At 30.0% G+C, this 27,315-nt stretch overlaps 3 protein-coding genes across 6 annotated transcripts in view; 1 reads left to right on the top strand and 2 right to left on the bottom strand.

Moving 5' to 3' along the window:
• Window positions 1-1,664, bottom strand: part of LOC129908359 (uncharacterized) — an 85,670-nt gene extending 84,006 nt beyond the window's left edge. Inside the window, exon 1 of one of the 3 annotated variants that reach the window (XM_055984799.1) lies at window positions 758-1,664. In XM_055984799.1, the coding sequence (XP_055840774.1) occupies window positions 758-784 (27 nt within the window). In that variant the 5' untranslated portion in view covers window positions 785-1,664. The remainder of the gene's footprint in view (window positions 1-757) is intronic. The other 2 variants (XM_055984801.1, XM_055984800.1) reach the window with 2 other exon arrangements.
• A 7,655-nt stretch (window positions 1,665-9,319) lies between these two features.
• Window positions 9,320-27,315, bottom strand: part of LOC129912747 (protein vav) — a 98,159-nt gene continuing 80,163 nt past the window's right edge. Inside the window, exons 4-15 of one of the 2 annotated variants that reach the window (XM_055991141.1) lie at window positions 15,442-15,547; window positions 14,824-14,985; window positions 13,746-13,949; window positions 13,562-13,681; window positions 13,377-13,493; window positions 12,916-13,298; window positions 12,733-12,850; window positions 10,435-10,562; window positions 10,233-10,364; window positions 10,022-10,174; window positions 9,791-9,959; window positions 9,320-9,726 (exon numbers count right to left, since the gene is read on the bottom strand). In XM_055991141.1, the coding sequence (XP_055847116.1) occupies window positions 9,667-9,726; window positions 9,791-9,959; window positions 10,022-10,174; window positions 10,233-10,364; window positions 10,435-10,562; window positions 12,733-12,850; window positions 12,916-13,298; window positions 13,377-13,493; window positions 13,562-13,681; window positions 13,746-13,949; window positions 14,824-14,985; window positions 15,442-15,547 (1,852 nt within the window). In that variant the 3' untranslated portion in view covers window positions 9,320-9,666. The remainder of the gene's footprint in view (window positions 9,727-9,790; window positions 9,960-10,021; window positions 10,175-10,232; window positions 10,365-10,434; window positions 10,563-12,732; window positions 12,851-12,915; window positions 13,299-13,376; window positions 13,494-13,561; window positions 13,682-13,745; window positions 13,950-14,823; window positions 14,986-15,441; window positions 15,548-27,315) is intronic. The other variant, XM_055991140.1, reaches the window with a different exon arrangement.
• On the top strand, window positions 22,900-24,458 carry LOC129912748 (uncharacterized). Its single transcript, XM_055991142.1, has 3 exons — window positions 22,900-23,171; window positions 23,242-23,429; window positions 23,492-24,458. Exons 1-3 carry the CDS (start codon window positions 23,129-23,131, stop codon window positions 24,239-24,241), a joined length of 981 nt encoding a protein of 326 aa, XP_055847117.1. The 5' UTR covers window positions 22,900-23,128; the 3' UTR covers window positions 24,242-24,458.

Here is a 27,315-nt window from a genome sequence, read left to right as displayed (position 1 = left end):
AAATATAATCTCCTCACGGCTTTGAAAACCTTAAGGTCAAAACAAACTTCCGTGATAATTAAGTTATACCTACCTATTTTTTTTTTTTTTTTTTTTTTTTTATTTAACTATTCGTGTTAAAACGGAATTTATTTAATAAGCAAATTAAGACGAAATTAAAGCAAAATTGTTAATTGCAAACATCAAGTAGATGCATATACTCATTGTTTTGTTGCTTGCAAATAACAATGTTTTTTGTATAAAACTTAAAACTGTTTTTTTAATTAACAATTTTTTCCTAAAAGCAAGTAACAAATTTGATGATTTCAAACGAATAAAACTTCAAAAACTAATTAACTCACTTCATTGAATTTTAGTACAAGTAAAACTGATGCAAAATAGAATACTACTCGAATTGCTGGAAGGTATGTTAAGAGCCGAAGTATAGATAGGTACATATTTACAATGTTTGTTATTCTATAAATGGCGCCCAACGCGAAATCAGAATTACTATTAATTCAATTCAGATTGTTTGCATTCTTCAAATTGCAACAAATCTAAAACAAGTTACCTACTTTTACAAATGAAATTAAAAACTCACCACTTTCTTATTTCATTTAAACTTACAACTCTTATTCCGGTAGCTTAACTTATAAAGTGTTAATATGTGTTATTTGCAAAATAAGTAAGTAAGAAAAAAAAATCCAGTTATAATTATATTTAAAAAAAATGTCAAAATTAACAACTCCATACACAACAACGAATAACAACAACTTACCCATGAATTATCTCGAAATTGTGACATCTTGCTCCAATTTATATATGCAAAAAAAATAATCCAACACAGAGAGTGGTAGTAAGTTGAATTAACGGTTTAACAGTTGAAATTTTTTATTCACTTCACTTTCTGGTTCTCTCTTTTTCTCAAGCTTTTCACAGTGCAATTAATATATATTTTTTTTATATTCAAAAAAAAACCAGTTGGTGCAATAATAAAATATATTATTAAAAATATAATACGCGCCGGCAGCAATTCAATGAACCAACAAAAACAAAAACATTAACAGGTTGTAGGATGGAAACATGCAAATGTATCGCACTGAACGCGATAGTTTTTATTAAACTTTTTTGTACACACGGGTAAGGTTTTTTTTTTTAATTGAACCTCATAGCTCACGAAAATGGTGCTTTTTGTGACCACAAAAAGCCATAGACCCGTAAAAAAATAATATAAAGAAAAATAGAGAGAGGGACTCTATGGAGCAAACGATCTTCTCAAAGTAACTATCGAACCGTAACAAATAATGTGGAATAGATTATATTTTTTTTATTTTCAATGAAATGAGTTCGGTTACAGAAAAAATAGAGAACTATGCACATTTCACTGGGTTGCTCATCCGCAACAGTGTATCCGTAAATTGGTACCATTCACTGCCACCACACCCTCTTTGGCTCTTATGGCGTATGTTGTTATCGATTTGCAAATTTCGTGTTAGAAATTTTAAAACGATTAAATCGATTACTCTGGTTTGCATGCGATATATTGCCAACCATAAAACTGATATTGCACGATCGATCACTTTATGTTGATGTCAGATTGAGCTTCACTTATTTTTCGGTACACAATACAGACGAATGGACTAACACACGTTGAAACTAACGGAACTCTCGACATTGACTGAATCTTGCACAGTGAATGGAGTTGTGATGGAGCTATAATGCCAATCCCACCGGCATTTACGTGCATTCAAACATGTTTGAAGCGGTAGCTTCGAAGGTTTGAAGATACCTGAATAAGTTGTCGTTATCGGTTCGGAAGAGAAAGCTTCTATTTGGTAGTTTTGTTTTGAAGTTGGAACAGCTGGTTTATATTTGACAGCTGATCGTATGGAAACAAGTGTAAACATAATGGGCGTGTGTGGTGTTGGTGTGGGTGTTTTTACAGCACCTGTTGTGTTGATTCTGATAACGTCACGTTGAGTCGGATGTATATTTTTGATGTGTTTGTTTGTTAATATCGCACCTAGATATCAAACATTGATATTTTTAGTATGAGATAAGGGTTTTTGTGATCAATCATGTTCATGTAGACAACCCCTTAGCAATAATTAATCGATGAGTCGCAGTTCAATTACTATATTATGAATAATTTTGATAAATGGCGACTATCCGTTGGAACATTGGTAGGATTTATTTATTCAATTTGCCACTTAAGTGTGCAAATTAATGTGCTCGTATTTATAAATAGATTGGGTATAATATATTCTTAATTGCATAATGTAGTTGAAACAATTTAATCGTGGATGCCCCAATACAATATACTCAAAGGTACACTTGATAAGAAAATTGGCATTTTTTCGTTTCTGCATTTAAGTGTTCTTTTGTTGAATTCTATTATTTAGAGGTGGTATATAAGAAGCTAGCAACTAAAAGAAGGAAACATTCATCAGAAGTATTAAAATACCGGAGACAAATAGAACGCTGATAAATCAATTTTTGAGGAAAATATTGCTGTTTATAAGAAATCATTTGAATATATCACTAAAGTGAAGCATATTTAACGAAATAAGAAATTAACCCTCTGTAGGTACACCTCTTTTTTGCGAATTTGGTTTATACATTTTCATGTCCCTAGAACTTTTTTCGGTCTCACTATTTTATAGAGAATCATGTATGAAATTGATGTAGAATTTTCCGAGGAATTCGAATATTGTATTCACAATTCCAAAAAATGTATTTTCAGCCTTATAAAGACAATTTTTTTGTGACCACTTTCTATTTTTGTCCTGCCAAATTCGCACCCGTGTGCCGACAGAGGGTTAAAAATATTTAAATTTTTAATTGTATTGAGATACTTACGGCCACCAAATATAGTACCAACAGTAAATTAACCTAGGTTTTTCTTTTTTATTTTAGCCTTCTTACTACCAAATTCGGTTTTTATCTTCTACAAAATTAATATACATACCCTTTGATTCTCTTTCAAAGATAATTATCTTGAAGTGTCTTCCATTTGATCGACCAATGACTGATTCGAGTGTAAGGGCTCCGAATAAAAGGCGTTCACTGTGGCGTATGAGTGTTTTTTTTTTTCAATGAAATTTTGATTCTTGTGCTCTTACTTCGCACAGTGGTCGGTTAAAAGAATCTGGAAGAAGAATATTATTTTGAAGTACAACGATGGAAATTAACTATTATTTCAACTTACTCGGAGAAAAAAAACAATTAAAATTAAGCGGATTTCTGCATGGTCTTTTACCAAGATGGTTTTCGTCTTAAACTTAGCGGAAATTCACTTAATTTAAGATGAAAATCTTCTCATTAACATATTAAGCTTTATAATATTTATTTTTTTTTTTAATTTTTGTAATAAAACTTGTAAAGAACGACTTTTTGAAAAAGTCTGAAAAAATGTTTTTTTTTTACCCAAAATAAATCTCCGAAATTATTGCAGTTAAAAATATGAAAAAAAAAATCCAGATAATACCTGTACAAATATAAGGTAAAGTCTATAACGTTTCAACCCCCAGTTATTCTCATAAGAAACTTCAACCGCTTGGAGGAATGGAGGCCGGTGTTAGAATTTAGTAAGGGACATGAAACTTTGGGAATAGTTTTTGTATTTATTTTCAACCATATAAGCCCTTGGGAGCATACGAATTCCATTTTTTTTTTAATAAAAACTACCCTAGTGTACAGACACACACTCCATTTTTTAATAGTCAATCGAAGTACTCGTGTTCTCCAAATTAACTATTAAATAGTCAATTTTACTTAGTTATATGTGACTGTTTAAATAGTCAAAATTGACTATTTAAAAAAGCTAGTCCGGTTTTAACTATTAGAATAGTTATTTTTTTTTATCTGTGTAGTATTTGTTCGCCATGGTGTATGAGTGATTTTTTTACATAACCACGATTTTTTATTGTCGTTAACCTATTTTTTTTTTTCGTTTAGCTGAGGTACTTAAGATTTGCTGTTTGTAATAGCAATAAGGGTCTTGGACAAGTTTTTCAATTTTTGAGAACATTTTGAAGATCTTTCTTTGCCCAGGGGCCCTATTTCGTATTACGAAACGAAAGGCAAAACAAGTACCCAGGACAACGATAGTCACGACATAGAGCGATTTAGTACAACGATAATGCATGGTTGAAAATATTGCCAGATAAAAATGAAAAAAACATTTTTTTTTTTCAAGCGTACCAACTTCACGCCGATGAAAAGCTGTCAAAAAATAAGTAGATAAACAAAATCTTCAGTGGCAAAAAAAATTTCTTTTACTTTTCTTGTGCTATTTAATAATGTTTTCTATTCAAAAACTTAATAAAATTGACTTTATGGACATATTTTGTGATTTCCACTATTTATTTTATAAGTTTAAAGAAGAAAATCATCTTTCCGAGAACTTTATCTCTGCCATTGTTAATTGGACATGAAGATTGAGATCAATTGTTTGTTTTATCGTTTTGTTGTGTTGTGGTGCTTTAAAAATAATAAAAAAATTGCTTCTTCGTTTGAATATTTGAGTATGTTTGTATACATATTTGTTATTTCATTGCAATCAGTGGAAATAAAATTGACTTCGAAGTTTGGCAATTTTTTTTTTTTTTTTTCTAAGCAAGACAAACGAGAACGAAAGTCAAACGATAGGTAAATGACAGTCGTAAGGACTAACGAGTATCGTAAAATTCTAACGATTCTCGTTGAACACAATCGCATTTCAACGATAACGAAGTAATTTCAACGATAATCGTTTTACAAAATAGGGCCCCAGTTTCCCTAAGAGACAAGAATGGGAAAACAGTGTTCCTTTCTCAAATGAGTCGACTATCGCCATCTTTACTGATGGTTCGAAAATGAACACTGGGGTTGGTGCAGGTTTTTACTCAGAAAACCTCAACCTTGCCAGTTCTTTCAGGCTCCCCGATTACAGCAGTGTCTTCCAAGCCGAGATATTGGCAGTGAAAAATGCTGCTAAACAAATATCCATGATGGCGATATCACCTGCTGACATCACCTTTTTCATTGATAGCCAAGCGGCAATAAAAGCGATTTCTGCCACCTTAATCAAGTCAAAGCTTGTTTCTTGCTGTCGCGAAGAGCTTAGGGTTCTTGGTATGCAGCATAATGTAATACTCTGCTGGGTTCCCGGCCACAGTGATGTGTTCGGCAACGAAAAAGTGGATGAGCTTGCAAGGGAGGGCTCAGTTCTTGATCCCTCTCTCATAGACCATAACATCAGAATCCCACAATGTGAAATAAAGCGAAATATCGTCAACAATATTTCACAAAAAACAAATGAAAGATGGAACCTCCTAGAAACCTGCGGTCACACCAGGACGACGAGAAAAAATCAAATAAGATCTTACTACTTAGTAAACCTTCCTTAAGATCCCTAATAGGCGTCTTAACGGGACATAACCTACTAGGATACCACAAAAAGAAAATGGGTCTTAGTACGGATGATCTATCCAGAGGCTGTGGCAATGAGGACGAACAGGAAAACACTGTTCACTTCCTCTGTCACTGCCCAGCACTCTGTCGCACTAGGAAAAAATTTTTAGGAAACTACTTCTTCAATGAATTAGAAGAACTATCGGAACTCTCAGGCAATAGCCTACTGAACTTTGTCAAGTCCTCCAAATGGCTCGAACAACCATAGCATTCATAGGTTAACACTTTTTCATGAAGTTTCAATACTTCAGGGTATCACAAAGGATCTACATTGATCTAAGTGTGACGGTAACAAAATCAACTGTCAGCCCATATAACCTAACCTAACCTAACCTAAATGCGACCATTCGTTCGCCATGGTGTATGAGTGATGTTTTTCGAATGTTTTTACATAGGCATTATATAAAATGCCCAGGTAGATTACAAGAACTTAATGCCACCTGGGGCTCACGTAAAAGTTAGGCAAACAAATATTTTGGTGTTGTTAAGGTACCTTTATGCAGGTATAGTTGGGTTTTCATTCCACCGTATTCTAGGTCCAATGAATTTAGCCTGCGGCTTGCTTGCCCATTTTGGCTACAAAAGAATATATAATTTTATCCTCATCAATATCTTCCCATCATCCAAAATCTATATCAAAAGCTTTCTCCTCGATATGTAACTCCTGAACAAAACTAAAAAAGTAAGTGAGTATGTATAACAAAAAATAAATTTATTTGCCACATTTATTTCTTCCGCATTCTCTTTTTTAAAAATAATTCAAGCTAAATTTATTTCGTTGATTTATTCGCAATTTCTCATTAAAATAATATAATTATTATTTATATTTGTTTTCTTTATCTATGATAAAATTAAAATAACAATTAAACGTTAAATGACAATTATTATTTAAATTTAATTTAATATTTTTTTTTTCTTTATCATTACACAAAACTCATTCCATTTAATTAATTATTTTTAATCAGTTTTTTTTTTTTTTTGTTTATACACATTATTAGTTCGCAGCACACTTATAGTAGATATAGGATTATAAATATAAGAATAAAATACAAGTATGTTTATATACGTAGGTATAACTTTTTTCATTTGAACGATTGTTAGAAAAAAAAAATATTTCTTATAGAATAAAAACTTTTGTATTTATTTAAAATTAACAATTTGCAATATAACTTGAAAAAATTCTATTTCTTTTTCTACAAAACAAAATAATCAAAATTTGAGGCAGAGTTTTGAGTTTAAATTTTAAATATAAGTAAGTTATTTTTTTTTTTTTGTTAAACATATTTAGGTATTTTGTGACTTTCTTGATAAAAGAAAATATGTATTTAAGAGCAAAATATTGATATGTGGAATGTGACAATCGATACTTATTATGTTTTAAATTATTTTATTATTTTTCTGTTTATTTTATTAATATTTGTGTTCTTTTCTTAAATAAATATAATTTGTGCAAACAGTTAAATATTTTTTTATAGTAAATGTGCGTGAAAGGAAGTTACACAGTTAGTTGATTTGGCAAATAGTAAGAAGAACAGCCTGATAGGAGTACGAGTATATGAAAGGCTTAAGAAGTTTAACAATATAATAAGTCAAAAAACTTTAGGGACAGTCCGAGGATAAAATTTATTATTTAAGGTTATATAAGAGAGAAGAGAATAAATTTACAAGTGAACTCTATTAAGGGTTTTGTGAATTAATTTGTTCATTATTAAATGAAAAATAAGAAAACATTTCTAATAGATCACAAACTTGACATCACAATTTTAATATTGTTTAAGTACTTATAATAAAAAGGTGATTTGCATATGATGCAGGGCTTATTGCTTATGAACCAAGATGAATTTCTATTTTGAGTAGGAATATTAAGCAGAAAACACATCAAATGTAAGACTATACCTTACCTCAAAATAAATGTTTTTATATGTCCCACCCGTGACAAAAGACAGAACCATGTCTTATTCAAAAACAATTAAGTTGACTGTCATATATTTCATTGCCTTGTAACTTTTATATACAGTATACTAAATTTACAACTTTTGGCATTATGAAAATCTATGTAAAATGGGAACAATTTTGAGTAGAACTTAAAAATTGAACTCATGTCCAACCCGTTACCATTAAAAAACTCTTCGGATCCATGTAGCTCAAGTTGATTCCCTTAATAAATTAGTCTAAAACATCAAAAAGTCTGATTTTTGGTCATAAGTCATGCAAATAACTTCCTTTATATCCCAATTATTTTGTTTTTTCATTATTTTTGTATTTCCCTTAAAGCTAAAATTGTTTTGGTGTTGTTTTACTCATTCAAACAATGAATTTTTTTGTAACAGCTTTTATTTGCATTTTTTTTTTAAATAAATAATTTTAACGACCGATTTAGTTTTAACTATAAGTCCTCTCAAAGACCTAGAGTGTCTTATATTTGGACCAATAATTCTATTGGGCACACACAAAATTTGAATTATTACTCTGACTACCCCACCACACAAATAGTTTTTGGAAATAACTACGAAGTCACCCTTCGGTATATGGATGGTTTAGATACCACATATGAAGTGGGTGGAGATGGCGTTTACCCAGAAAGATTAAATTAAAATCTCTCATCCCGTTAACCTAACCACTGCAGCGTGCCCCAAGCGAAAACCATGGCGATCAAAGAGGTATAAACCTGACTCAAAGAAACCATGAAATCTAAATCGAATATCTTCGCTGAAAGGCAAAGTGGTTGATACAATCTAGTATCGGCAGTATTTAAAATATAAAAATATTATTTAAAAAAAGAACGCTCGATCGAATAAAATTAGGTACTACCACTGCTCGATTGTATACAGTTTGTTTGTTTTTTCTTTATATTCCGAGTTCTATCAATTGCATGGTCAAGATTGAGGCCTTCTGCCTTCATGTAATTAGAATGAGGATTGAAATGCTTTAAGTCAAATTACATGAATTAGGAAATTCGCGTTTTTGAACCCTTCAAAATTTTATAAAGCTTGAAATATGAGCTACCAGGCTTTTGAATTCGATAATTTTCTACATCTGGCTACATACACACGGACTTCCTAGGCCGGCTTGTGTGGTAGTAACACGGTGGACTACTTAAGCCCCTAAAATCAACGTATGCAGAACTGCGTGAAAGAAAAACCACTGTTCCTTTTTCACAATTACTAATTCTTTCAATGAAGATTTGAAGATTTTACAACAAATTCAGATTTTCAGGCAACTATCTTCCCTCTTATCACCTCCCTATTGGCCACAAACTCATCTTGTAGCGGCCACGTACTTAGAACATAATCTTATTTTGAAATGTTTAATGTTTTAATATTTCTCATCTCAAATAACGAATTGCAATAGAGTTCACATTATGAATGGATATGACAGAGGGATGAATAAAACATATAAATAATGTATCAATTAACCAGCAACGTTTTGTGTGTGTATTTTTTTTTATAATTTAAATTTCATAGAAATATAAATATTTTTTATTTATTTATTTGGTTTTATTTAAAATATATTTTTTATATTTATGTATATAATTATTTATGTCGGTATGTTTTATTTGTTTTAAATGTTTGTGTTTAAATAAATGTGTATATGATCAAAAATATACACTACTATTCATGTATAATATATGTATATTTTCTTTTCTTATTTTTTTTGAAAATAGATTTTGTTTTCTTAAATTACTAAGTAATAACTACATCCAATGTTGCACAACAGATGGCGCTTAAAGCCTTACACTGAAAAATAAAATCTTGTTAAATGTATATAATATAATTCTTTTTTTTTTTAATAATTTTTTTATGTTAACATTTGTTATGACGACGGATAATGATGTTTTTTTTTTGTGTGTTACAATTTTTCTCACTCTTAACTTTTCTAGTTTCAATTTCCCATTTTTAGTTTAATATAATTTTAAAATATTTCTATCAACAAATTTAGTGTCGTTAGACGCGTGCGCTAATGCCTTTCATTTAAAGCTTAAATTTTCGTTTTGTTTTATTTTTTTTTTTAGTAAAGGTTTTTGTTTGCTAGTTTCATATGATAGTTTTGGAACTGGCCGCTAGATGTCGTTAAGAGACATTTGAACTTGATAAATTAATTTGTATATAAATATTTTTATTATTTTTAATTATTGTGGCTACTTGAGTTGCTGAATCGTCGTAGATCTAGTGACGATGCAGGCAGAGAGGATGGGTTGAAGTCAGATTCAATGTATACAAAATAATTGTAATATCATAGATCGTCTGTTGTGGTGGGATGTTCTTTTACATATTCTTTAGGGAAATAGCCAACCTGAAAGAAATCAATAGAATTAAACTGAAACTTTAGGAATGGTGATATACAAATATTCTCATACCGTTTCGCCTATTCGCCCTCTCCACCAGCCTTTACTATCGCCATCTTTGCCAATCACAACAACCTGACAGCCCTGCTTGAGTTGAAGTTGATTAGTACCTTTGGGTTCGAATTCATAAATTGCTGTTGCAATCACTTCTCTAAATGGCCACAAAAGTGATTGATTTAAACTGAAAAATTGTAATTAAAAAAAATTAATTCACAGTTTTGGAGGAGAATTTTAAAACTTTACCCAGCAAAATTTTCACCCAAATCATTCCGTTCATAGTAAGAGACTAATTCGACAATTGTTTTAAAATGTCGCCTCGTTGAGAGGCAATAGATAACATGATCACCATCAGTACCTTGATTGATTTTCATGTGTTTTATCACATTGTCATCGGTTCTAAAAATAAAAAGGTTTGGATTAAGGGTTTCTTAATTTTTTTTCAAGCCATACTCACTTTAAACTGACAGCATACATAGTTTCATGAGAATTTGATGCACCTTGTGGCCTAACTCGCAACAAATATGTGCCAACTTTACGTCCTTCGAGTCTTGAAGCAGCTGTATCTCGATCCATTGTACCAACAAACCTTTAATTTTGGAATAAAAACAAACAAATTTAATTTATTATTTTTTTTTATAGAGAAAATATTATGTTACCAATTAAATTCAGCTAATTGTCGATCACATACCGGAGGTGGTATACTTATAGGATTTTGTTTACAACGACCTGTTGAAGAGATACAGCCTTTGTGCACCGGAATTTCACAGACTTTGCACTTGTAGCCCTAAAATAATAGAAAATAAAAAAGATTTATAATTAAAAGCAAGGAAAGTAGAACACATACAAATAAATTAAAATAAATATTTATTTTATAAACAAATCTAAATTATTAATAGATTTTTTGCCTGGAAACAACTAAAGTTTCTTATAGGAATAGCATAAAGTTTCGTTGATAGAGGAATAGAATTTGAACTCCAGCCAAACAATTTGTTCCAAACATAAGAAACTTATCATCCTTTTGACTCATATTAGTAGCTATTCCTTTGAATATCAGCATCAGGGGTGGGAAATAAGTAAGAAGATTGAAACTTGTGTTTTATTTATTTCTCCATCTGTTATGGCGAAGATAATATGAAATATAATGTTGGCTATGAAAAATTGCAAATGGGTTTCCTGTCTAGCTAGAGTGTTTCCAGGTCTTAATATTTGTGTGTGTGAATAAAATATCCACACGTCTGTTATTTAATCGGTTTTTTGTTTTAATTAAAAGGGTCTGCGACTCTCTGTACAACAGTATACGTTTGGCTAGCCAACAGTTGGTCACATCCAGGGTTGCCATTTAAGATATTAGATTTCTAATATGTATACATAAATTGAAAAAAGACATATATCTTCGTTAAGACCGACTATTGCTTCTTTAATACACTTCATTCTATTTCAAAAGTATTCTTAAGGAAGTTTTCATGTTTAAAATACATTGAAATTATGTTTAAATAAACACATAAAAAGTACGTATACACCATAGTGAACCATTTTTACGTTCCTGTTTAAATTCATACCTACTCATTTTATTTATTTCAAGTTTTTTTTTTTTTAATATTTTTATTTTTACAAAAAATATTGAACAAATAACAGACTGGGTATGAATAACTAGCAAATGGAAACTTAAAAATTAAAAAAACCCTGGAAACCCAAATTTTTGTAAGAAAACTATAGGAAAGAGAAACAGAGAGAAAAAGAACACGTTTTTATTTAAAATAAACACCGATTAAATAATAGATTAGGATTTTTTCTATACATAACTGGAAAGAACGTTGGGCGACCCTCAAATTTGGACCCTGAATGTGCAACAGTAAAAGGGAGGGGGGGGGGGGGTTCCTATTCGAGATAGTGGCAACTGTCGAGAGGAAATAATATCTCGAGTAGTAAAGATTATCAATTGTTCGAGTCATAATATTATGCAGAAAGAACTTAAATCGTCGAGAATAGAATTAGAATTTTAATCTACGAATGCACCAAGTGCAATTTTTGAAACTAGAATTTTTTTGTTAATTCTGATGGATTTCTGTTTTTTTTCTTTAATATTCATTTAAAGCTTTTTAAGGGAATGTTTTTGCTTTGAAATACAGATACGAACTTTGAAATTTTTTAAAAAGATTTTGAAAAAATAGTTTCTTAGTAGATTGATTCAAAAACAGCGTTCTTGACATGCATTTTTGAAATTTTTGCACAATATGGCGCGATGTTGCGTGAATGATTTTACGTTTGAGATTCAAAGCAGAATAATGGATATATGATGTTTTGGATAACCATATACATATATAGGGTTAAAAGCTTAAGTAAACCAAGTCACAAAAAGTGAATTCGGAGATACAATGAGTTAAAGTAAAAACGCTACCAATGAATGCTATTTTGAATATTTTTTTCGAACAAATTACAATTTGAATTGCAAGCAAAAAATACGGTTTTAACATTTTAGTCTGATTACGCAATACAAGTTCAGATATAACTAACAAACTAAGGCCCAATATATTCACTCTCCATTATATTTAAAATCGTCTTTTAAAACGAGAAATTTTTAAATTTGAATTTGAAAGATTTCGCAATTTTAATGGGATTTTTATATATATATATCGAGTATGAGTGAGTGTGTAACTTAATTTTTTAGGGAAAAATGTTAACAAAGTAGAATACTTAAATAAATTGTTATTTTACAGGACAAAAATACATAAATGTTCCAAGATTGATTATTAATGTGAGTTAGTTTTAGAATTTATTACTGGGATAAACATTTATCTTTGCGATCATGTGACGTGTGAAACGGTCATATGCATTATTGTTTTTCATGTTTTTATAAAGATTTGCTCAAGAAATCAAAATAAAAAACTAAAAAAAGGTCATTTTTTACTTTATAATTTGTATAGTTATTACGTGGTTGGAATTTTAAAGCTTACTTGATGTATTCGACCTTTCAAAAACTTCGAACAATGTGTACACTGTACAGGTGCATCGAAAGTTGTTATTTCCATTTTGTGATCCGTAGTTCGACATCCAGGTGGATCTAAATTTTCCCTAAAATAATACAAAGTTTGATATTATAATTGTGTTAAATAAATAAATTTTTGTTTTAAACCAACATTGCTTCACTAAGTGCTTTCCTCCATTTATCTCTTTCCGGTTCAGATTTCAGGTATAACGTAAATGCAGTTTTTTGTGACTTCCTTGCCAATAGCAATTGATATTTAAAACGTGTATCTCTTCCTAATGTCCGTCGCGAATGTCCTTGCTCAACACGATAATCAGCTAAATTATGTGAATCCTTAAATGTGTACTGTGTATCACCAGTCTTTGAACTAAGTGTCTTAACTAAAATTAAAATCTTATCAAATACAAATGCATATCGTAGTTTAGTCTTTTGATCTTCATGGGCTTTGATGTGTAACTCGCCGTCCAGCAGGAGTCGACCATATTGTGCCAAATCATTGCCATCTTTAAGGCCTTGAATATCAATTATACTGTCCTTTATTTGTAATTAAAAAAAAAGAGTAATAAAATTATTTTAATAATATGTAAAGAGATTTAAGGGAGAATAAATTACCTTGACTTTTTGTATAATAACTAAATGATCAGAATCCCGTTTGACTTCATTAATATATTGAGCAACATCAACCATTGCTTCTTTGGCACGCTCCAAACCACGAAAGTCTTCGTGTACCTAATTTGAAAATTAAGAGAAAGATGTTTATTTTTTCTATAAATTTAAATCAAAATTAAATGACTTACAGGAGAAGTTTCTTTGACTAGTTTATCCAGAAGTAAATGATATTTCAATATTCGCTGCATTGGAACTGAGAGAATATCTCGAAGTTGCAACTTCCCAACATTATACTCTTTTTCACATTGCTTTATTTTCAAGAGAAAGAAGTTGTGAGTAAAGAGAGATTCAGAAGAGAAAAAAAAACTTTACCTGAACCAACTGCTCAATCAGACTATTTCGTTTACAAATATCACCCAGTGCATCAATGCCATTTATAAGATTCGAACAATACTCGCCATATATTAGAAATGGCTCCCGAAAATCTAAAAACACTTGACTTAGTTTTAATTTAGTATTTGGCAACACTGCTTCGCGAAGTTTATCCAAGAATTTACTATGGATTTCTGCCAAGTCCTGTAAAAAATTTTATTAATTAATTTTTGTAATTATTTTCATGGCTTGGGAAATAACTCCCTAGTAAAATAACTTCCAAGATGGTATGGTTGTAGAAACTGCAGAAATTGGTAGATCGTAGGTATTGCTAATAATCGCACCCGACTGGCTATTTGAAGTCCAAAGCGGTAAATATCAAAAGAAGCAGGTTAACCGAAGTGAAATCACAGGTCAACTGTTAAATCGCGATTAATTCGCTATCAAAACATAAAATATTGCAGCCGAAACTGAAAAAACTAGAGCTTAAACCAGTAAATTACAGATAAAGCGACTAAATCGCAGCTGAATTTAATAAATCGCAACCGAAACTAACATTTCACAACAGATTTTTTAAATCACAACCAAAACATAGAAAATTGTAAATCGCAACCGAATTTGGTATTAAATCGGAGAATATAGTATTAAATTGCATCCGATTTCACTAGCCGAAACATGTTTATCGAGATAAATCGCAGTTGAAGATCGCAACCGAAATTGGGTTATTGTTGCTTAAAATGGTAAATCGCAACCGAAGCTAGTTAATCGCAGCCGAAACTGATAAACCGCAACCGAATTTGGTATTAAATCGCAGCATAAGCATAAGGTCCGATTTTAGCAGCGGTAACGTATTTATTGCTATAAAAACTGGCAGATCGCAGCCAAAACTATTAAATGGCAGCGGAAACTATACAGTTTATCGCATGCTTAGCTGCTTACTGAAAAAAATCGTACAGGTAAGTCGCAGAAGAAATTTGGGAAATTTCATAATGAATAAGTTGTTATTTTTTGTAGTTACTTTTTGAGGAGTTTTTACCAGGGCGCCATTTTTTTAAAAACATCAATTCAAATTACTTACCCTAATTCTTGGAAATATCGTTTTGATATCCTCCACTGCTAGATATTTTTCCATTGGTACCATAAATTTGTACTTGAGTGCGTTTAGTACATCTAAATAGTTTGACTCGGTGTCAATCAGTTCTCGTATAACATAATCACGTTGTTCAAAGCTTGTCGTCAGCTAATATAGCAGACATGTGATTAAAAAAAATACATTAATTAAAAATTTTCTTAAAAGTTAATTTTAAAAATAAAAATAAAAAAAAAATAAAAATAAAAATCGCTCCCAGCATAATGTAGAGCTAAAATTGCTCGCATTAAAAAAATGCAACAAACTGCATGCTTTTCCATTTCAACAAAATAAAACTTACAAAATTCAATACAAAGCACGAAAAATGAATTTATCACAGGATTTGTAGTAAGTCATTGGAATTGTGTTACCAATTTTCAAAAATTTTAGTCAACCTCATCACATATAAAGATTCTCAAGTATTTTTTTTTTAATTTTTGATCAGAAACGGATTCTGTGATGTAAGAATTAGTTAACAAAATCTAGTACTTTTTAATGAATTTTTAAGAAATTCTGTGATAAATTTCTGTCAATTAAAAAAGAAAAATTAAAATAAAAAATAAATACCTGGCTTGAACGTTTTTTGTTTACTACACAGAGGTCCTGGTAGACCTCTTCTTCTTTTGTATTTAATTCTTCAACGGTTGCATTGCACGCCGAATTGTAGGTGGTACTAATATTTTTTTGTGTGATCCAAACAATTTTTTTTTTTTTTGTAATTTTATTTAAATTAAAACAATAACGTAAAACATGAGTGCATTTTTTTTTTTTGTTTTGTTGTTGATAACGCCACATGAATGTCAGCCAAAAGCCAATAGTTTTACATAAAAATAAATAACAAGAAAATCGAAACAACAAATAAGAACAAATTTTTCATAATTATAAAAATAAAAAATTAATTAAATAAAAATTATAAAAAGTGCAACACAATTTTTTTTCAAATACGCATTTCCTTGATTGAAAGAAATGAAATAAATTTTTTTTTTTTAATATAAAACAAGGGTATATTTTATGTAACATTAAAAAACAAAACTGTGCATCAATATTTACAATCAGATACAAAATTAAAATATGGAAAATTAAGTGGATATAAAACATTTTTGAAGAAGAGATTTTTTAAGATAATACCTAACTCAATGAATGGTTTTACCTGTATTTAGAAATTGAAAAAAAACAAATTGATCTCTTTTTTTTTGGATTTTATTAGAAATTATTTTTCTGAAAACTATCATGGAAATACTTCAATATTTATAGATGGTACAACTGCTGCTATTTATAATAAAAAAAAGAGCTTAAGCTCTACAACCCACAAGTAAACAATTTGTAGATAATATGATTATGATTGGCTATTAAAGTAGCCACATTATTAAAAACAAATATCCCCATTTAAACTACACTTAAGAACAAAAAAATGGAATCAAACTGCGATCTGTAGAAACGATAAATTGATCAGTATGTAATTGACATATGTACATGAATGTTAATGGTACCATTGAAAAGTTTGAAACAAAAGCTTTAAGTAAATGAACATTAATGAAGTATGTAAGGAAAACAGACTAAAATTGAAACGGAGTTTATTTACCTCTTCTTGAAAATTTATCATTAAAAAAATGAAGTGCAATTTATTGACAGATAACGCTAAAACTATCGTGTGCATTTTTATGTTTTTCCCAACAATTCAAAGTAAAAAATTCAAGCTTTTATATGAGACCGTGAGACTTTGAAGAATAAAACATGTACAAAAAAAATAAATTCAATTTCCTTCTCCACAAATCTGCTAGTAGGCTATTGATTATGTCATTTAGAAAGGAACTAAGACGTTCACGGGTTTTTATTGCGGGAATCGTTCAATGGGTTACAAGAGAAGATAAAACCACGGAGTGCTATTAAATGAGAGGGTGGAAACTGAAGATAGGGGTGTAAAAGCCCCCTTTTTGGTTTTTCCAATATATCTCATAAACCGAGCAAAATTTTAATATATTGCTCTCAAAACTTTTAGTAGAGAATTGAATTTCCTATTAGAATAATGTTTTTTAAAAATTGAAAAAAAAAATTTCCATACCAAAATAGTCGAAACAATCATAAAAAAAATATCAAAAAAATTGATTTTTTGAGTTTTTTTGCTTTTTTAGTTGTAAATTTTTTTTGGGTTGAGATAGACATAAACATTGCTCCAAAGAAAAACAGAAGATTAAATTTCCTTCAAATTGCTGTACTCACAAATTTTTTTCATTGAAAATTAACCGAAGTATAGCCATTTTAATCTATCTTTTTTTCGCATTTTTAGTTTTACTCAAGTAAAAGAGAAACATTTGAGGGAAAAGTACGATAACTTAAGCACCAAGAACTGATAATGAGATTTTGTAGAGGGGTTAAATACAATCATTGTTTACTATGGGAGGGGGGGTCTATGTCCCCCCGTTTTGGCGGGAGGGGCAATTTTCTAAAAAAAATACTTAAAATAAAAAAAAATTATTAAAAAACAACGGCAACACTTACAGTTTTGATTGATACTTTTTTAAAAAGCTAGAATTATAAACTTAATATTAATTTTAAAATGAAGTTATTTTAATCAATTGTTTTTGAAATACTTGATTTCAAAGTCAAAACTTGTGAAAAAAAAAAGTTTAAAAAGCACATTGAGTACAATTTAAACAAAGATTGTGGAATTCAATACGAAATTGATCGACAAAGTAAACTGCCTTAATTGATTTCTTATCAAATCATGAAAATCATAATGTTCCTATGCCTTCTACTTTTTGAGAAAATTCAAAAATAGACAAAATACTTTCTTTATCGGAATCACTGGTTTATTTCAAAAACAATTGATTAAAATAACTTCATTTTAAAATTAATATTAAGTTTATAATTCTAGCTTTTGAAAAAAGTATCAATCAAAACTGTAAGTGTTGCCGTTGTTTTTTAATAATTTTTTTTTATTTTAAGTATTTTTTTTAGAAAATTGCCCCTCCCGCCAAAACGGGGGGACATAGACCCCCCCTCCCATAGTAAACAATGATTGTATTTAACCCCTCTACAAAATCTCATTATCAGTTCTTGGTGCTTAAGTTATCGTACTTTCCCCTCAAATGTTTCTGTTTTACTTGAGTAAAACTAAAAATGTGAAAAAAAGATATATTAAAATGGCCATACTTCGGTTAATTTTCAATGAAAAAATTTAGTGAGTACAGCATTTTGAAGGAAATTTAATCTTCTTTTTTTCTTTGGAGCAATGTTAATGTTATCTCAACCCAAAAAAAATGTACAAGTAAAAAAGCAAAAAAACTCAAAAAATCGATTTTTTTGATATTTTTTTTATGATTGTTTCGACTATTTTGGTATGGAAATTTTTTTTTTTCAATTTTTAAAAAACATTATTCTAATAGGAAATTCAATTCTCTACTAAAAGTTTTGAGAGCAATATATTAAAATTTTGCTCGGTTTATGAGATATATTGGAAAAACCAAAAAGTTGGATTTTACACCCCTATCTTCAGTTTCCACCCTCTCATTTAATAGCACTCCGCGGTTTTATGTTCTTTTATAATCCATTGAACAATGCCTGCAATAAAAACCCGTGAACGTCTTAGTTCCTTATTACCCTGTTTTTTTTCGACATAATCAATAGCCTATAGGTTCTATAAGAAAAAGTAGAACTAATAATGGGTTATGGGTTTTCTAATAGTTGCTATGGCCAGAACTGAACGAAATTAAAATGAACATTGCAACCAACAGCTTTCCAATACAAAAAGAATTATCAAAATTCGTCCACTCAGTCCAAAGTTATGACTTATGAGGTAACAAACAAATTCGTGTTTTTTTTTTGTGGTGAAAAATTTGGTGTGTAAAACCAGTTGTGTGATAATTGACAAAGTAAGTACAAATATTCTAGTTATGATATTATTTTGTTATTACTCTGCGCTTGTCATTTGTTTGTTTAATTTATAAATAATAATTACTGCATTTTTTTTATGTGACTAAGCAGTTTTTTTTTGTGTTGGGGTTACTTTGCTTCAGGAGCAATTTATTTTTATAATTCAATGTGTTTTTAATTCTATGTATGTTTTTATTGTTTTTAAAAGTGAACTATTTTTTCGTTTGTTAAATTGTTATTTATGTTTATTTTAAACTTACTTTGGTTAAATTAATGAAGTTTTCTCTTTTTTTTCTTTAAATTCGTATTTATTTATAATCAATTAATGAAATTAAAGAGGCTGTTTTGTTTTTTGTAAAAAAAAAAGTTGTGTGTGTACCTACAAATTTTTTTTCTTAGAGATTTGCAGCTTTGATCCAGGGCTTTTAAAATACAATACTAACTTTGCTCCAGCTCTTTAAATACAGGCAGTATAGTTAAAAACTTCAGGTAGAGCAAAGTAACCCCGTCCCTTGGACTACTTTGCCCCACTTTTCAACTCAAAAAACAAAATATTTGTACTGTTATTTGAATGTTTTTTTTATAAATAATGCATTATTTCATGTCTTATCAATGAATTAAAAGAAAAAAAAAATAGATACAAAAATGTCTCTAACATTTTTAAGAGGTTTTCTAAAAATAGTGAAAAAAAAAGGAGCAAAGTAACCCCATGTTACGGTCCCGAAGAAAAAATTGCAATCTTTTCTTCGGTAGGTATTCAAAAATTTCAAAACACATGTGTGTCACCATAAATAAATAAATAAAAATAATATTTTTATCCATTTGGTAAGGAGAATTCTTGACTTTTTTCAACCTTAGGCTTCGGCCGAAGATTTTCTTTCAGTCTAATAATTCGGCTTAGGCTTCAGCTTCGGCTGAAAATCGACCTTCGGTCGGACACTAAAGATAGGTATAAAAAAAATAGCTATGTATTTTTTTAATTTCTCATTTTAATTGTTTTGGTTTTTCTTTTTTTTTTTTTTAATCTAGGTGCTGAAGAAAATTTATAAAACAATTTTTAATTAATGTTACTTTTAATTAAAAATAGTGTTCTCAAAAGTTTTTGTTATAACGGATACTAAGGTCCATTTACTGAATAGGAACTTGAGTTAAGAATCAGGAAACTTTTGAAAATGTGCATGTCTGGCGACCTTTAACCCCGGCACACACTTGCCTGTTTTGACGCTCAATGTTGTAACATTAGATTCTTACAGTATACTCACAGATACATTGAGAATGAAAATACTTGTGGAACGACGAGGCATGGGGATTTCTTCAAGCGAGTAAAAAGACTTGCAGGTTCCCAAGACGCACAGTAGGTCTGTTTGGGTACTGCCTAAAACAGAAATATTTCAACTTTTTTCAACATTTTCAACCCAATTCCTGTTTGGGTACTCCGAAATTGTGCATTTTTTCACAAAAAAGATGGCCGCGAGAGAGAAAAAAATTTCCCCTTCTTGCGATTTTCTGCCCAAAAAGTTTCTTCGGACAAAAATCTGAAATCTGTCAAAGGTAGTGCTTTCTCTGTTTTTCTTTATTTTTTTCTTGTCGCACAACATAAACAAAACAAACTACAAACATGGCGGCGTGACTTTTTTCTTGTTTTTTTTTTTTATTTATTTCGTTTATGTAATGCTCAAAACAAATTAATATTTTATGAACAAAATAATAAAAAAAGTGTTTCAAAAATAAAACAAAGTGTTTTTAATATTATTCATTTCTTTTTTTTTTTTTATTTGTGTTTACATTTTTTAATGCACAAAACAAAGTACAAACATGGCGATGTGGCTATGTTTTGTGTTTTTATTTTTATTTTTTTGTGTTTTAATGGTTAAGAAGTGCTTTATTTTATAAATGATTTATGAAAAAATGAACAAAAAAAAAGTGTTCGTAAAACAAAACAAAATGTTTTGATATTTTTCCTTTCTTTATTTTTTTTTTTCAATTGGTGTTGTTGTTTACATTTTTGTTGTTGTAGAAAAAGTAGCAGAAAATTTTGTGCCAAAAGCGTTTGGGTACTTTTACACAATTTTTCTTTCTCTGAGAGAATTTCATCCCCACTCCTTAAAATTTGACAGGTTTCATATTTTTGTGCAAAAAGAAACCAAACAGACCTAGTAATTCACATTTTCGCATAACTATAAATTTGACGACTTTCAATAAAATTTGTTGACAGGGGGCCTTACTAATAATCAAATTTAAAGCTCGCTTTAATTTTTACCTTAATTCTACATATTTCACAATACCAAAAACAAATTTAATAGTCAGGTTAAAGGCTAACTCTAGGTAAAATTTTATAGTTGAGTTTCCCAACTATAAATTTTAATCTAGCATTAGCCTTTAACTTGACTAATAAATTGGTTTTTGGTATTTTGAAATATGTAGAATTAAGGTAAAAATTAAAGTCAGCTTTAAATTTCATTATTGGTAGGGCCCAGGGTGTTTTAGAATCTTGTCTTGCAATGAAAACAATAAAAATTTTTTTAATATCAAATACACTTACATTGAAGAAAAATTAAAGCTTTAACGATCGATGAGAGCAAATGTGTTTTTGAAAAAGAGAGAAAAGTTACATTTATAGATTTTTATATGATTTAAAAATTTTAATTTTTTACGCTTTGCTATGATTTCACTACTTTTTCTAAGAACTGTAGAATTTAAAATCTTTTGTAATTTGGTTATCCCTCAGAAGCAAATCTGAAGTTTTAAAAATTTTCTGCTACACTAGCTACCAATTCTACCATTCTAACAAGTTTCAAGACTCTTTTCAATGATCAGAAGTGATATATGCATATAGGTAATATTTGATAATAATTCAGTAAACATGGATGGATACCACGCCCCCTACGGAGAAACTCTTAAGTTTTAAATTTGTTTCCCTTTACTTACTACCATCTCTATTATTCTACCAAGTTTCAAGATTCTACGATGATCTGATGAAAATTCAGCGAAAATGGGCGGATACCACCCTCTCTGGAATTCTATAAAAAATTCTATCACATCACGTTTTTGACATATTAAAATAGGGACGTTCAAAATTCAATATCTCAAAAACTTTGCACGTTAGAGCTATTCTATTTAATTTCAAATTAAAAAGGTCAATGACCATTAGAAAAGTATAATTTGGTTTCTATGGAAAATTATTTCTCGCCAATATAACTGTCATTTGCGAAAAAATCGTTTTTTTGTTTTTTTTTTTTTTCAATTTTTCTTAATATTTTCTAAAACAAAAGTATAGTTTTTACACACAATCTTTAAAAAACGGTTTTAAGCTAAATAATTGCATTCCAAACTTTTCAAAAATCAAAAATTTTTTCGGTAACTTTTTTGATTGAAAAATAAGCTTTTTTTTCAAACTAAATTCGTCAAAAATCCAAAAATTAACTTTTTGCTCAATAAACATTTTTAATAGATAGAAAACATAACAAAGTAATTTTTAACCAAGTTTTGTTAAAATCCAACTAGGTAGGTATTTTTATAAAAGATAAATATAAAAAATCAAAAAATCGTATTTTTGCATTTTTTTTTTCAATATATTTGAGGTTATAGAAAAAAATTATTTTAGTAAAAGTTGTAGACATTTGTACTACCTACAACTTCTGCATTTGACTTTTTTCGATAGGACGTCTAATTTTGACAGAAATCGTAAAAAAACCATGATTTTTGACACCCACCCCACTTTTTTGCCCATCCACCCCCTTTCCACCAATTTTTTGTGGGCAATTTATTTTTCCCCTTTTATATACCATTTATCCTAAATTTTCCCACCACCATTATGCTGCTAATAATTTGTTCAACTTTTGCCTTCTGAAAACCGGATTGGCACTGGTCTATAGGGCGAAAAAATGAATCAAAATTATAATTTATTGAGTTAATAGAGTAAGTTTACATTATATCAAATTAAAAAAAAAACAATATTTTGTACATATTTGTGTTTAAATTCAAAATATAACGAACTTAGTTCAAATTCAAACCTTTTAAACATCCCTGTCAAAATAAAAATTCCCACTTATTATGTACACAAACCACTATTAAACACCATTGTGAACCAGCCACAGCACATTCTGTAAACGTCAAACTTCAGGCTGTCACTTTTTTCTTGCTCTCTGTCAATTGCGCACATTTTTCTTCTCACTTGAATTTTCATTTCATCCGTGTGAAGAAGAATTCCTGTCCGTATTTTCTCGTGTTTTTTTTTCTTCTCCACAAATTACAAGAAAAAAAAAATACATAAATTCCAATTAAAAATGTTACCAATAATCGAATATTCAAAGCTCTCTATTCTGTTCTTGTTCATCTAATTTGTTTTTCAAGAAAAGAAAGAAAATACCTAAAAACCACCATGGAACTCCACTCGTATGCAAAACTACGAGGATACAAAAAATGTGAGCTTAATTTTTTCATTTTTTGCAAATTCCAATTGAAATTAATTTTAAAACAAATTTCCAAAAAAAGGGACCATCCAACAAAAACGCAAACTTGTTGAAGCTCGCATCAATTACGATGGAATCTTTTCGCGAAAATCATCAAATTGTATGGATTCTTGGAAGAAAATTATGACCACAGCAAAATTGAATGATTTCAATGTTTGTTTCGTTCGCAAACAATGGGCTAATTTATTGGCCAAATATAAAGCTTATAAGGTAAATACTTCCTTATTACAGTTATTTTGGTCCTTTTTCTGAGGGATTTTCCCCTTTTCCAGCGAACACGTTTAAGACAACTTGGCAAAAATGGTGAAATTAACGATCAAATAGCTCGCGAAATTAGCGAAGAATGGGAATTCTTTTATCCCATTCACAGTTTCATGTCGAAGAAGCCAACTAATTTTCATTCCTATGCCCAGAATCCACGTGACGCTGCCGATGAGAATGGCAATGATCACGACGACGAGTTGAAACCTTTCCCAACAATTCCACCAAATACAGATCATGACTTTTATTCCAAATCGGCAAGTCGTGAGATTCCATCTTTGTTTAAAATGGAATCAGATGAATTGGCAATACCAAATCAAGCGACAGTGGCAACATCGCCAAGAAGGGTTTCCGAATCTGTCGTTGTCTCGGGACAGAATTCTGAGAATAGTATTAAAATTGAAGAGCCCGAGAAAATAGTACAAACTGAAATTATCGCCACCGATTCGGCGGCGGTTAAAAAAACCAAGAAAAAGCGAAAACCATCGGAAAGAGACAAGTACTACAAACACAAGAGACGTTATGACCGCCGGAATGAGCGTCGTATGGATGCTTTGCTAAATGTTGTTGGTCAAATGGTTAAAGAATACTTTCCGAATGTTGACACTAGCAAGTTGGATGGACAATCTGACCAAATATCGACTGAGGATGATAATGAGAGCGATGAGTCTGAGACTGTGTTTATGGAAGAAGATACGGAATCTTCTTGTACAGCTGCATCATCAGCTGAAGCACCACCATCAGATGAGAGTGGGCTTTAAGGTAGAGATGATGATGACGAGGAGGACAAAAAGGACTGCTTTCTTTTATTCTGTAGACTGAATCTATGATAATTTTTATTGCTTAAGATTTAAAGAGTGCGCTTTTTTCCTATTTTGTAGTTTTGTTCATGTGTTTGTTGTTCTATAAAAAAAAAACGAAATGCACACAAGTCTCGAGCATAATTACATAAATTAAAGGTTTCTATTGCACTTGAAATTTTTGGATTTTCATTTGTTTTAATATAAGAATTGGATGGCGAGATGTTTATATTGAGTAGGTTCGTTGAGGGATTAAAACTTGTAATTTATTGCATTAAAAAAATTCAATTGCCAAGAAACTAACAAAGCATTTGAATTACTTGGTTAATTTTGGTTGGATTACGTGTAAAACAGCACTGACCATTGAATTTGTAACACGTCAGTTTTTTTTTTTTTGTATAGTTTGTGCGTGCTGTAAAAAGATTGTAGTTAGGGGAAACCCTTACATTTCTTTACACAGACAGTTTTGAAAGTTAGGAGAAGAGTTAAACGTTTAGTAGATAATACAGATGCATAAGGTCGTTTGCAAAGTCAGTTTGAAACTAGTCTTATTCGATAACTGTTAGTCTGATTGCTCTTCAAACATTGTGCAGTTTTTCGTAGAATCAAAGCGCTCATGATAGTGTGAATTATTTCCTTACATTGACGAATTTAGTGCATTCAATCACCTCTATCGTAGAGGCAATCTGGAATACCCGTATCTATAATACCTAATTAAACGAGGTAGATATTTTGTATCCAAATAAATACTGAGAAATTCACAGAAACACTGATGACTGTTGTATGTAAAAATAACGCATTTAAATTCAGTGTGCCTATGATTTGGACGAAGCCAAAAAAGCAGTATTTAACTGTTTCTCTTGTTTTAGAAAAAAAAAAAACTAAAATAATCACCAGTGGGTTACCTATATGCGTTCATTTGAAAATGGTTAATTTTTTACTGCGCCAAGAATGTGGATACATTCTTACGGGAAGGTATCGATATGTACATCAAGAAACTTCTTTATTTTAAAAACAAAAACGCCTAAGGCCAGCATTTTGATGGACCACGGATAAGACTTTTGATGAAATATGAAATGACTTTTAGAATCTGCAGCTTGGTTAGCCTTTGTAAATATTGTGAACAAATTTTTAAGAAAACATAAGTCCATAAATTACCAAGATCTAGTGCGTGCTGGGCTTGGAGAGAAATTTTAAAAGGCTTAGGTGTAAAAGTTTATTAGCTTCAAAATTATTTGGACAGATTTTCCGAAAATTTAGGCTCGTATAGCGAAGAATAAGGAGAACAGTAGTTGTTTCATAAGGATTCAAAAATTATGGAAGACATATATCAAGGTTGATGGGATAAACAAATGATGACTTCTACGGACCTTCATGCAGGGAAATCGTATAAAAGAAGTTTTCTTCTTAAAATAACGAAATGAATCAATAAAAAAAAAATCTAAGCGTATTGTTAATGTATTTTAATTTGGAATTTTCCCTACAATTGTTTGCAAGAATTTTACATCTCAGATATCAATCATTTTATGTTATCACCCACATCTACATAATTTCTCTGTCTTTAACAATAGATGCCTTTTCAAGTTATATAAATAATGTCAATGCAAAAATTATTAAAAAAAATATATATGTATAAAGAAAAAAATTCGATCGCACATTGGTTTTTTTTTTATTTATTTCATAATTTTCCGCAATAAATATTTGAAATTTGATAAAATGTACTCTTTTTTTAAATTGGTTAAATAAACAAAAAACACTTTCAACGACTTTTTCTAGTTTTTGGCTAATATTTTCTAAAAAAAAAAATACATATCATGGTAAAAGTCAGTAGAAACCAGTAAAAAACGACAAAGTTTGCTATTACTGTGGCTACATATGTAGTTTTAAATCTTCTTAGCTGCGTTCCTTTGGGCACATTTGTCTACTTAAAGCTGCTTTGAACTACTTTTTCACTAGAGTAAAAGAAAAAGTACAAAAAAACATTAGAAAAATTTTCCGAAAGGAACGCAGCTTAAAAAGTTGGATTTTTTTTTAGCAGAAAAATTGTATCGGACTCGGGCAAAAGGCTCAAGCCATAAGACTGTGGTGTCCAATAAAAGGTTCTTGTATGCGTTGCAATGCAAAGTTTGATCAAAATCGTATGTGAGGCTATAGAGATTATACCGAGTGAAGTTCATATATTATAAATGCAAGGATATTTTCGGTTTTATAAAACAATAGGGGGCAAAAGATCTATTGATTATTTTTTTTTTTTTAACTGAACATGAAACAAAGTATATTGATAAATCTTGAATTGGATAGTGGCTTTTTATTCATTAAAAAAAATAACAAAATTTTACTGGGATTGTTTGATTAAATTTAAGGGCATTGGAGCTAATTTTTGGTTGTTTTAGCATGGCCAACACCAATTGTTTTTCTAGATTTTTTCCGGATCGGTTATTCACCGGAACTGGAACTGGTTAGTAATCACGTGGGATGACCATTTTGATGATTTGAACAACATTTTATGAACGTTTTATACACCATAAGAAATAATAATAAAATAAGTACATCCAATTATCGTGGATTTTTTTTAGGAAGAAAGTTCAATTTGGAAATGGTGCCAAAGACATATGCGTAAATGTATGCATTTTTGAAATTTGTTTAAAATTTTCCAAATACTAATTGAATTAAGCATAAAAAAATATGAATCATTTTATTTGCTTGGAATATTTTTTATGCAAGGAGTCCAATTTTTTCATAAATTTTTTTGTTTACATAGGTGTGTATTTCAGAATTGAAGCGGGTATACAAATATATGCAAAACAATTGTGTAGTTCCAGATAATGGAATCAAATTCATAAATCTTTTAAAATATTATATAAGCACCGCTAAGAGATATTGGGCTAAATAATATTTCACATGGAAGAGTACATTATGACAATCTATGCAAAATTAAGCTTCATAATTATAGTCAGTATGTTTTTTTTTTATAAGCGTTTGATATCATCGACTTAAAGGGTTTTTATGTGTTTGGGATGCATTCATGTGTTATA

This window comes from Episyrphus balteatus, chromosome 2 (assembly GCF_945859705.1).
Source record: "Episyrphus balteatus chromosome 2, idEpiBalt1.1, whole genome shotgun sequence".
NCBI lineage: Eukaryota > Metazoa > Arthropoda > Insecta > Diptera > Syrphidae > Episyrphus > Episyrphus balteatus.
This window is presented reverse-complemented; position numbering and strand designations above follow the sequence as displayed.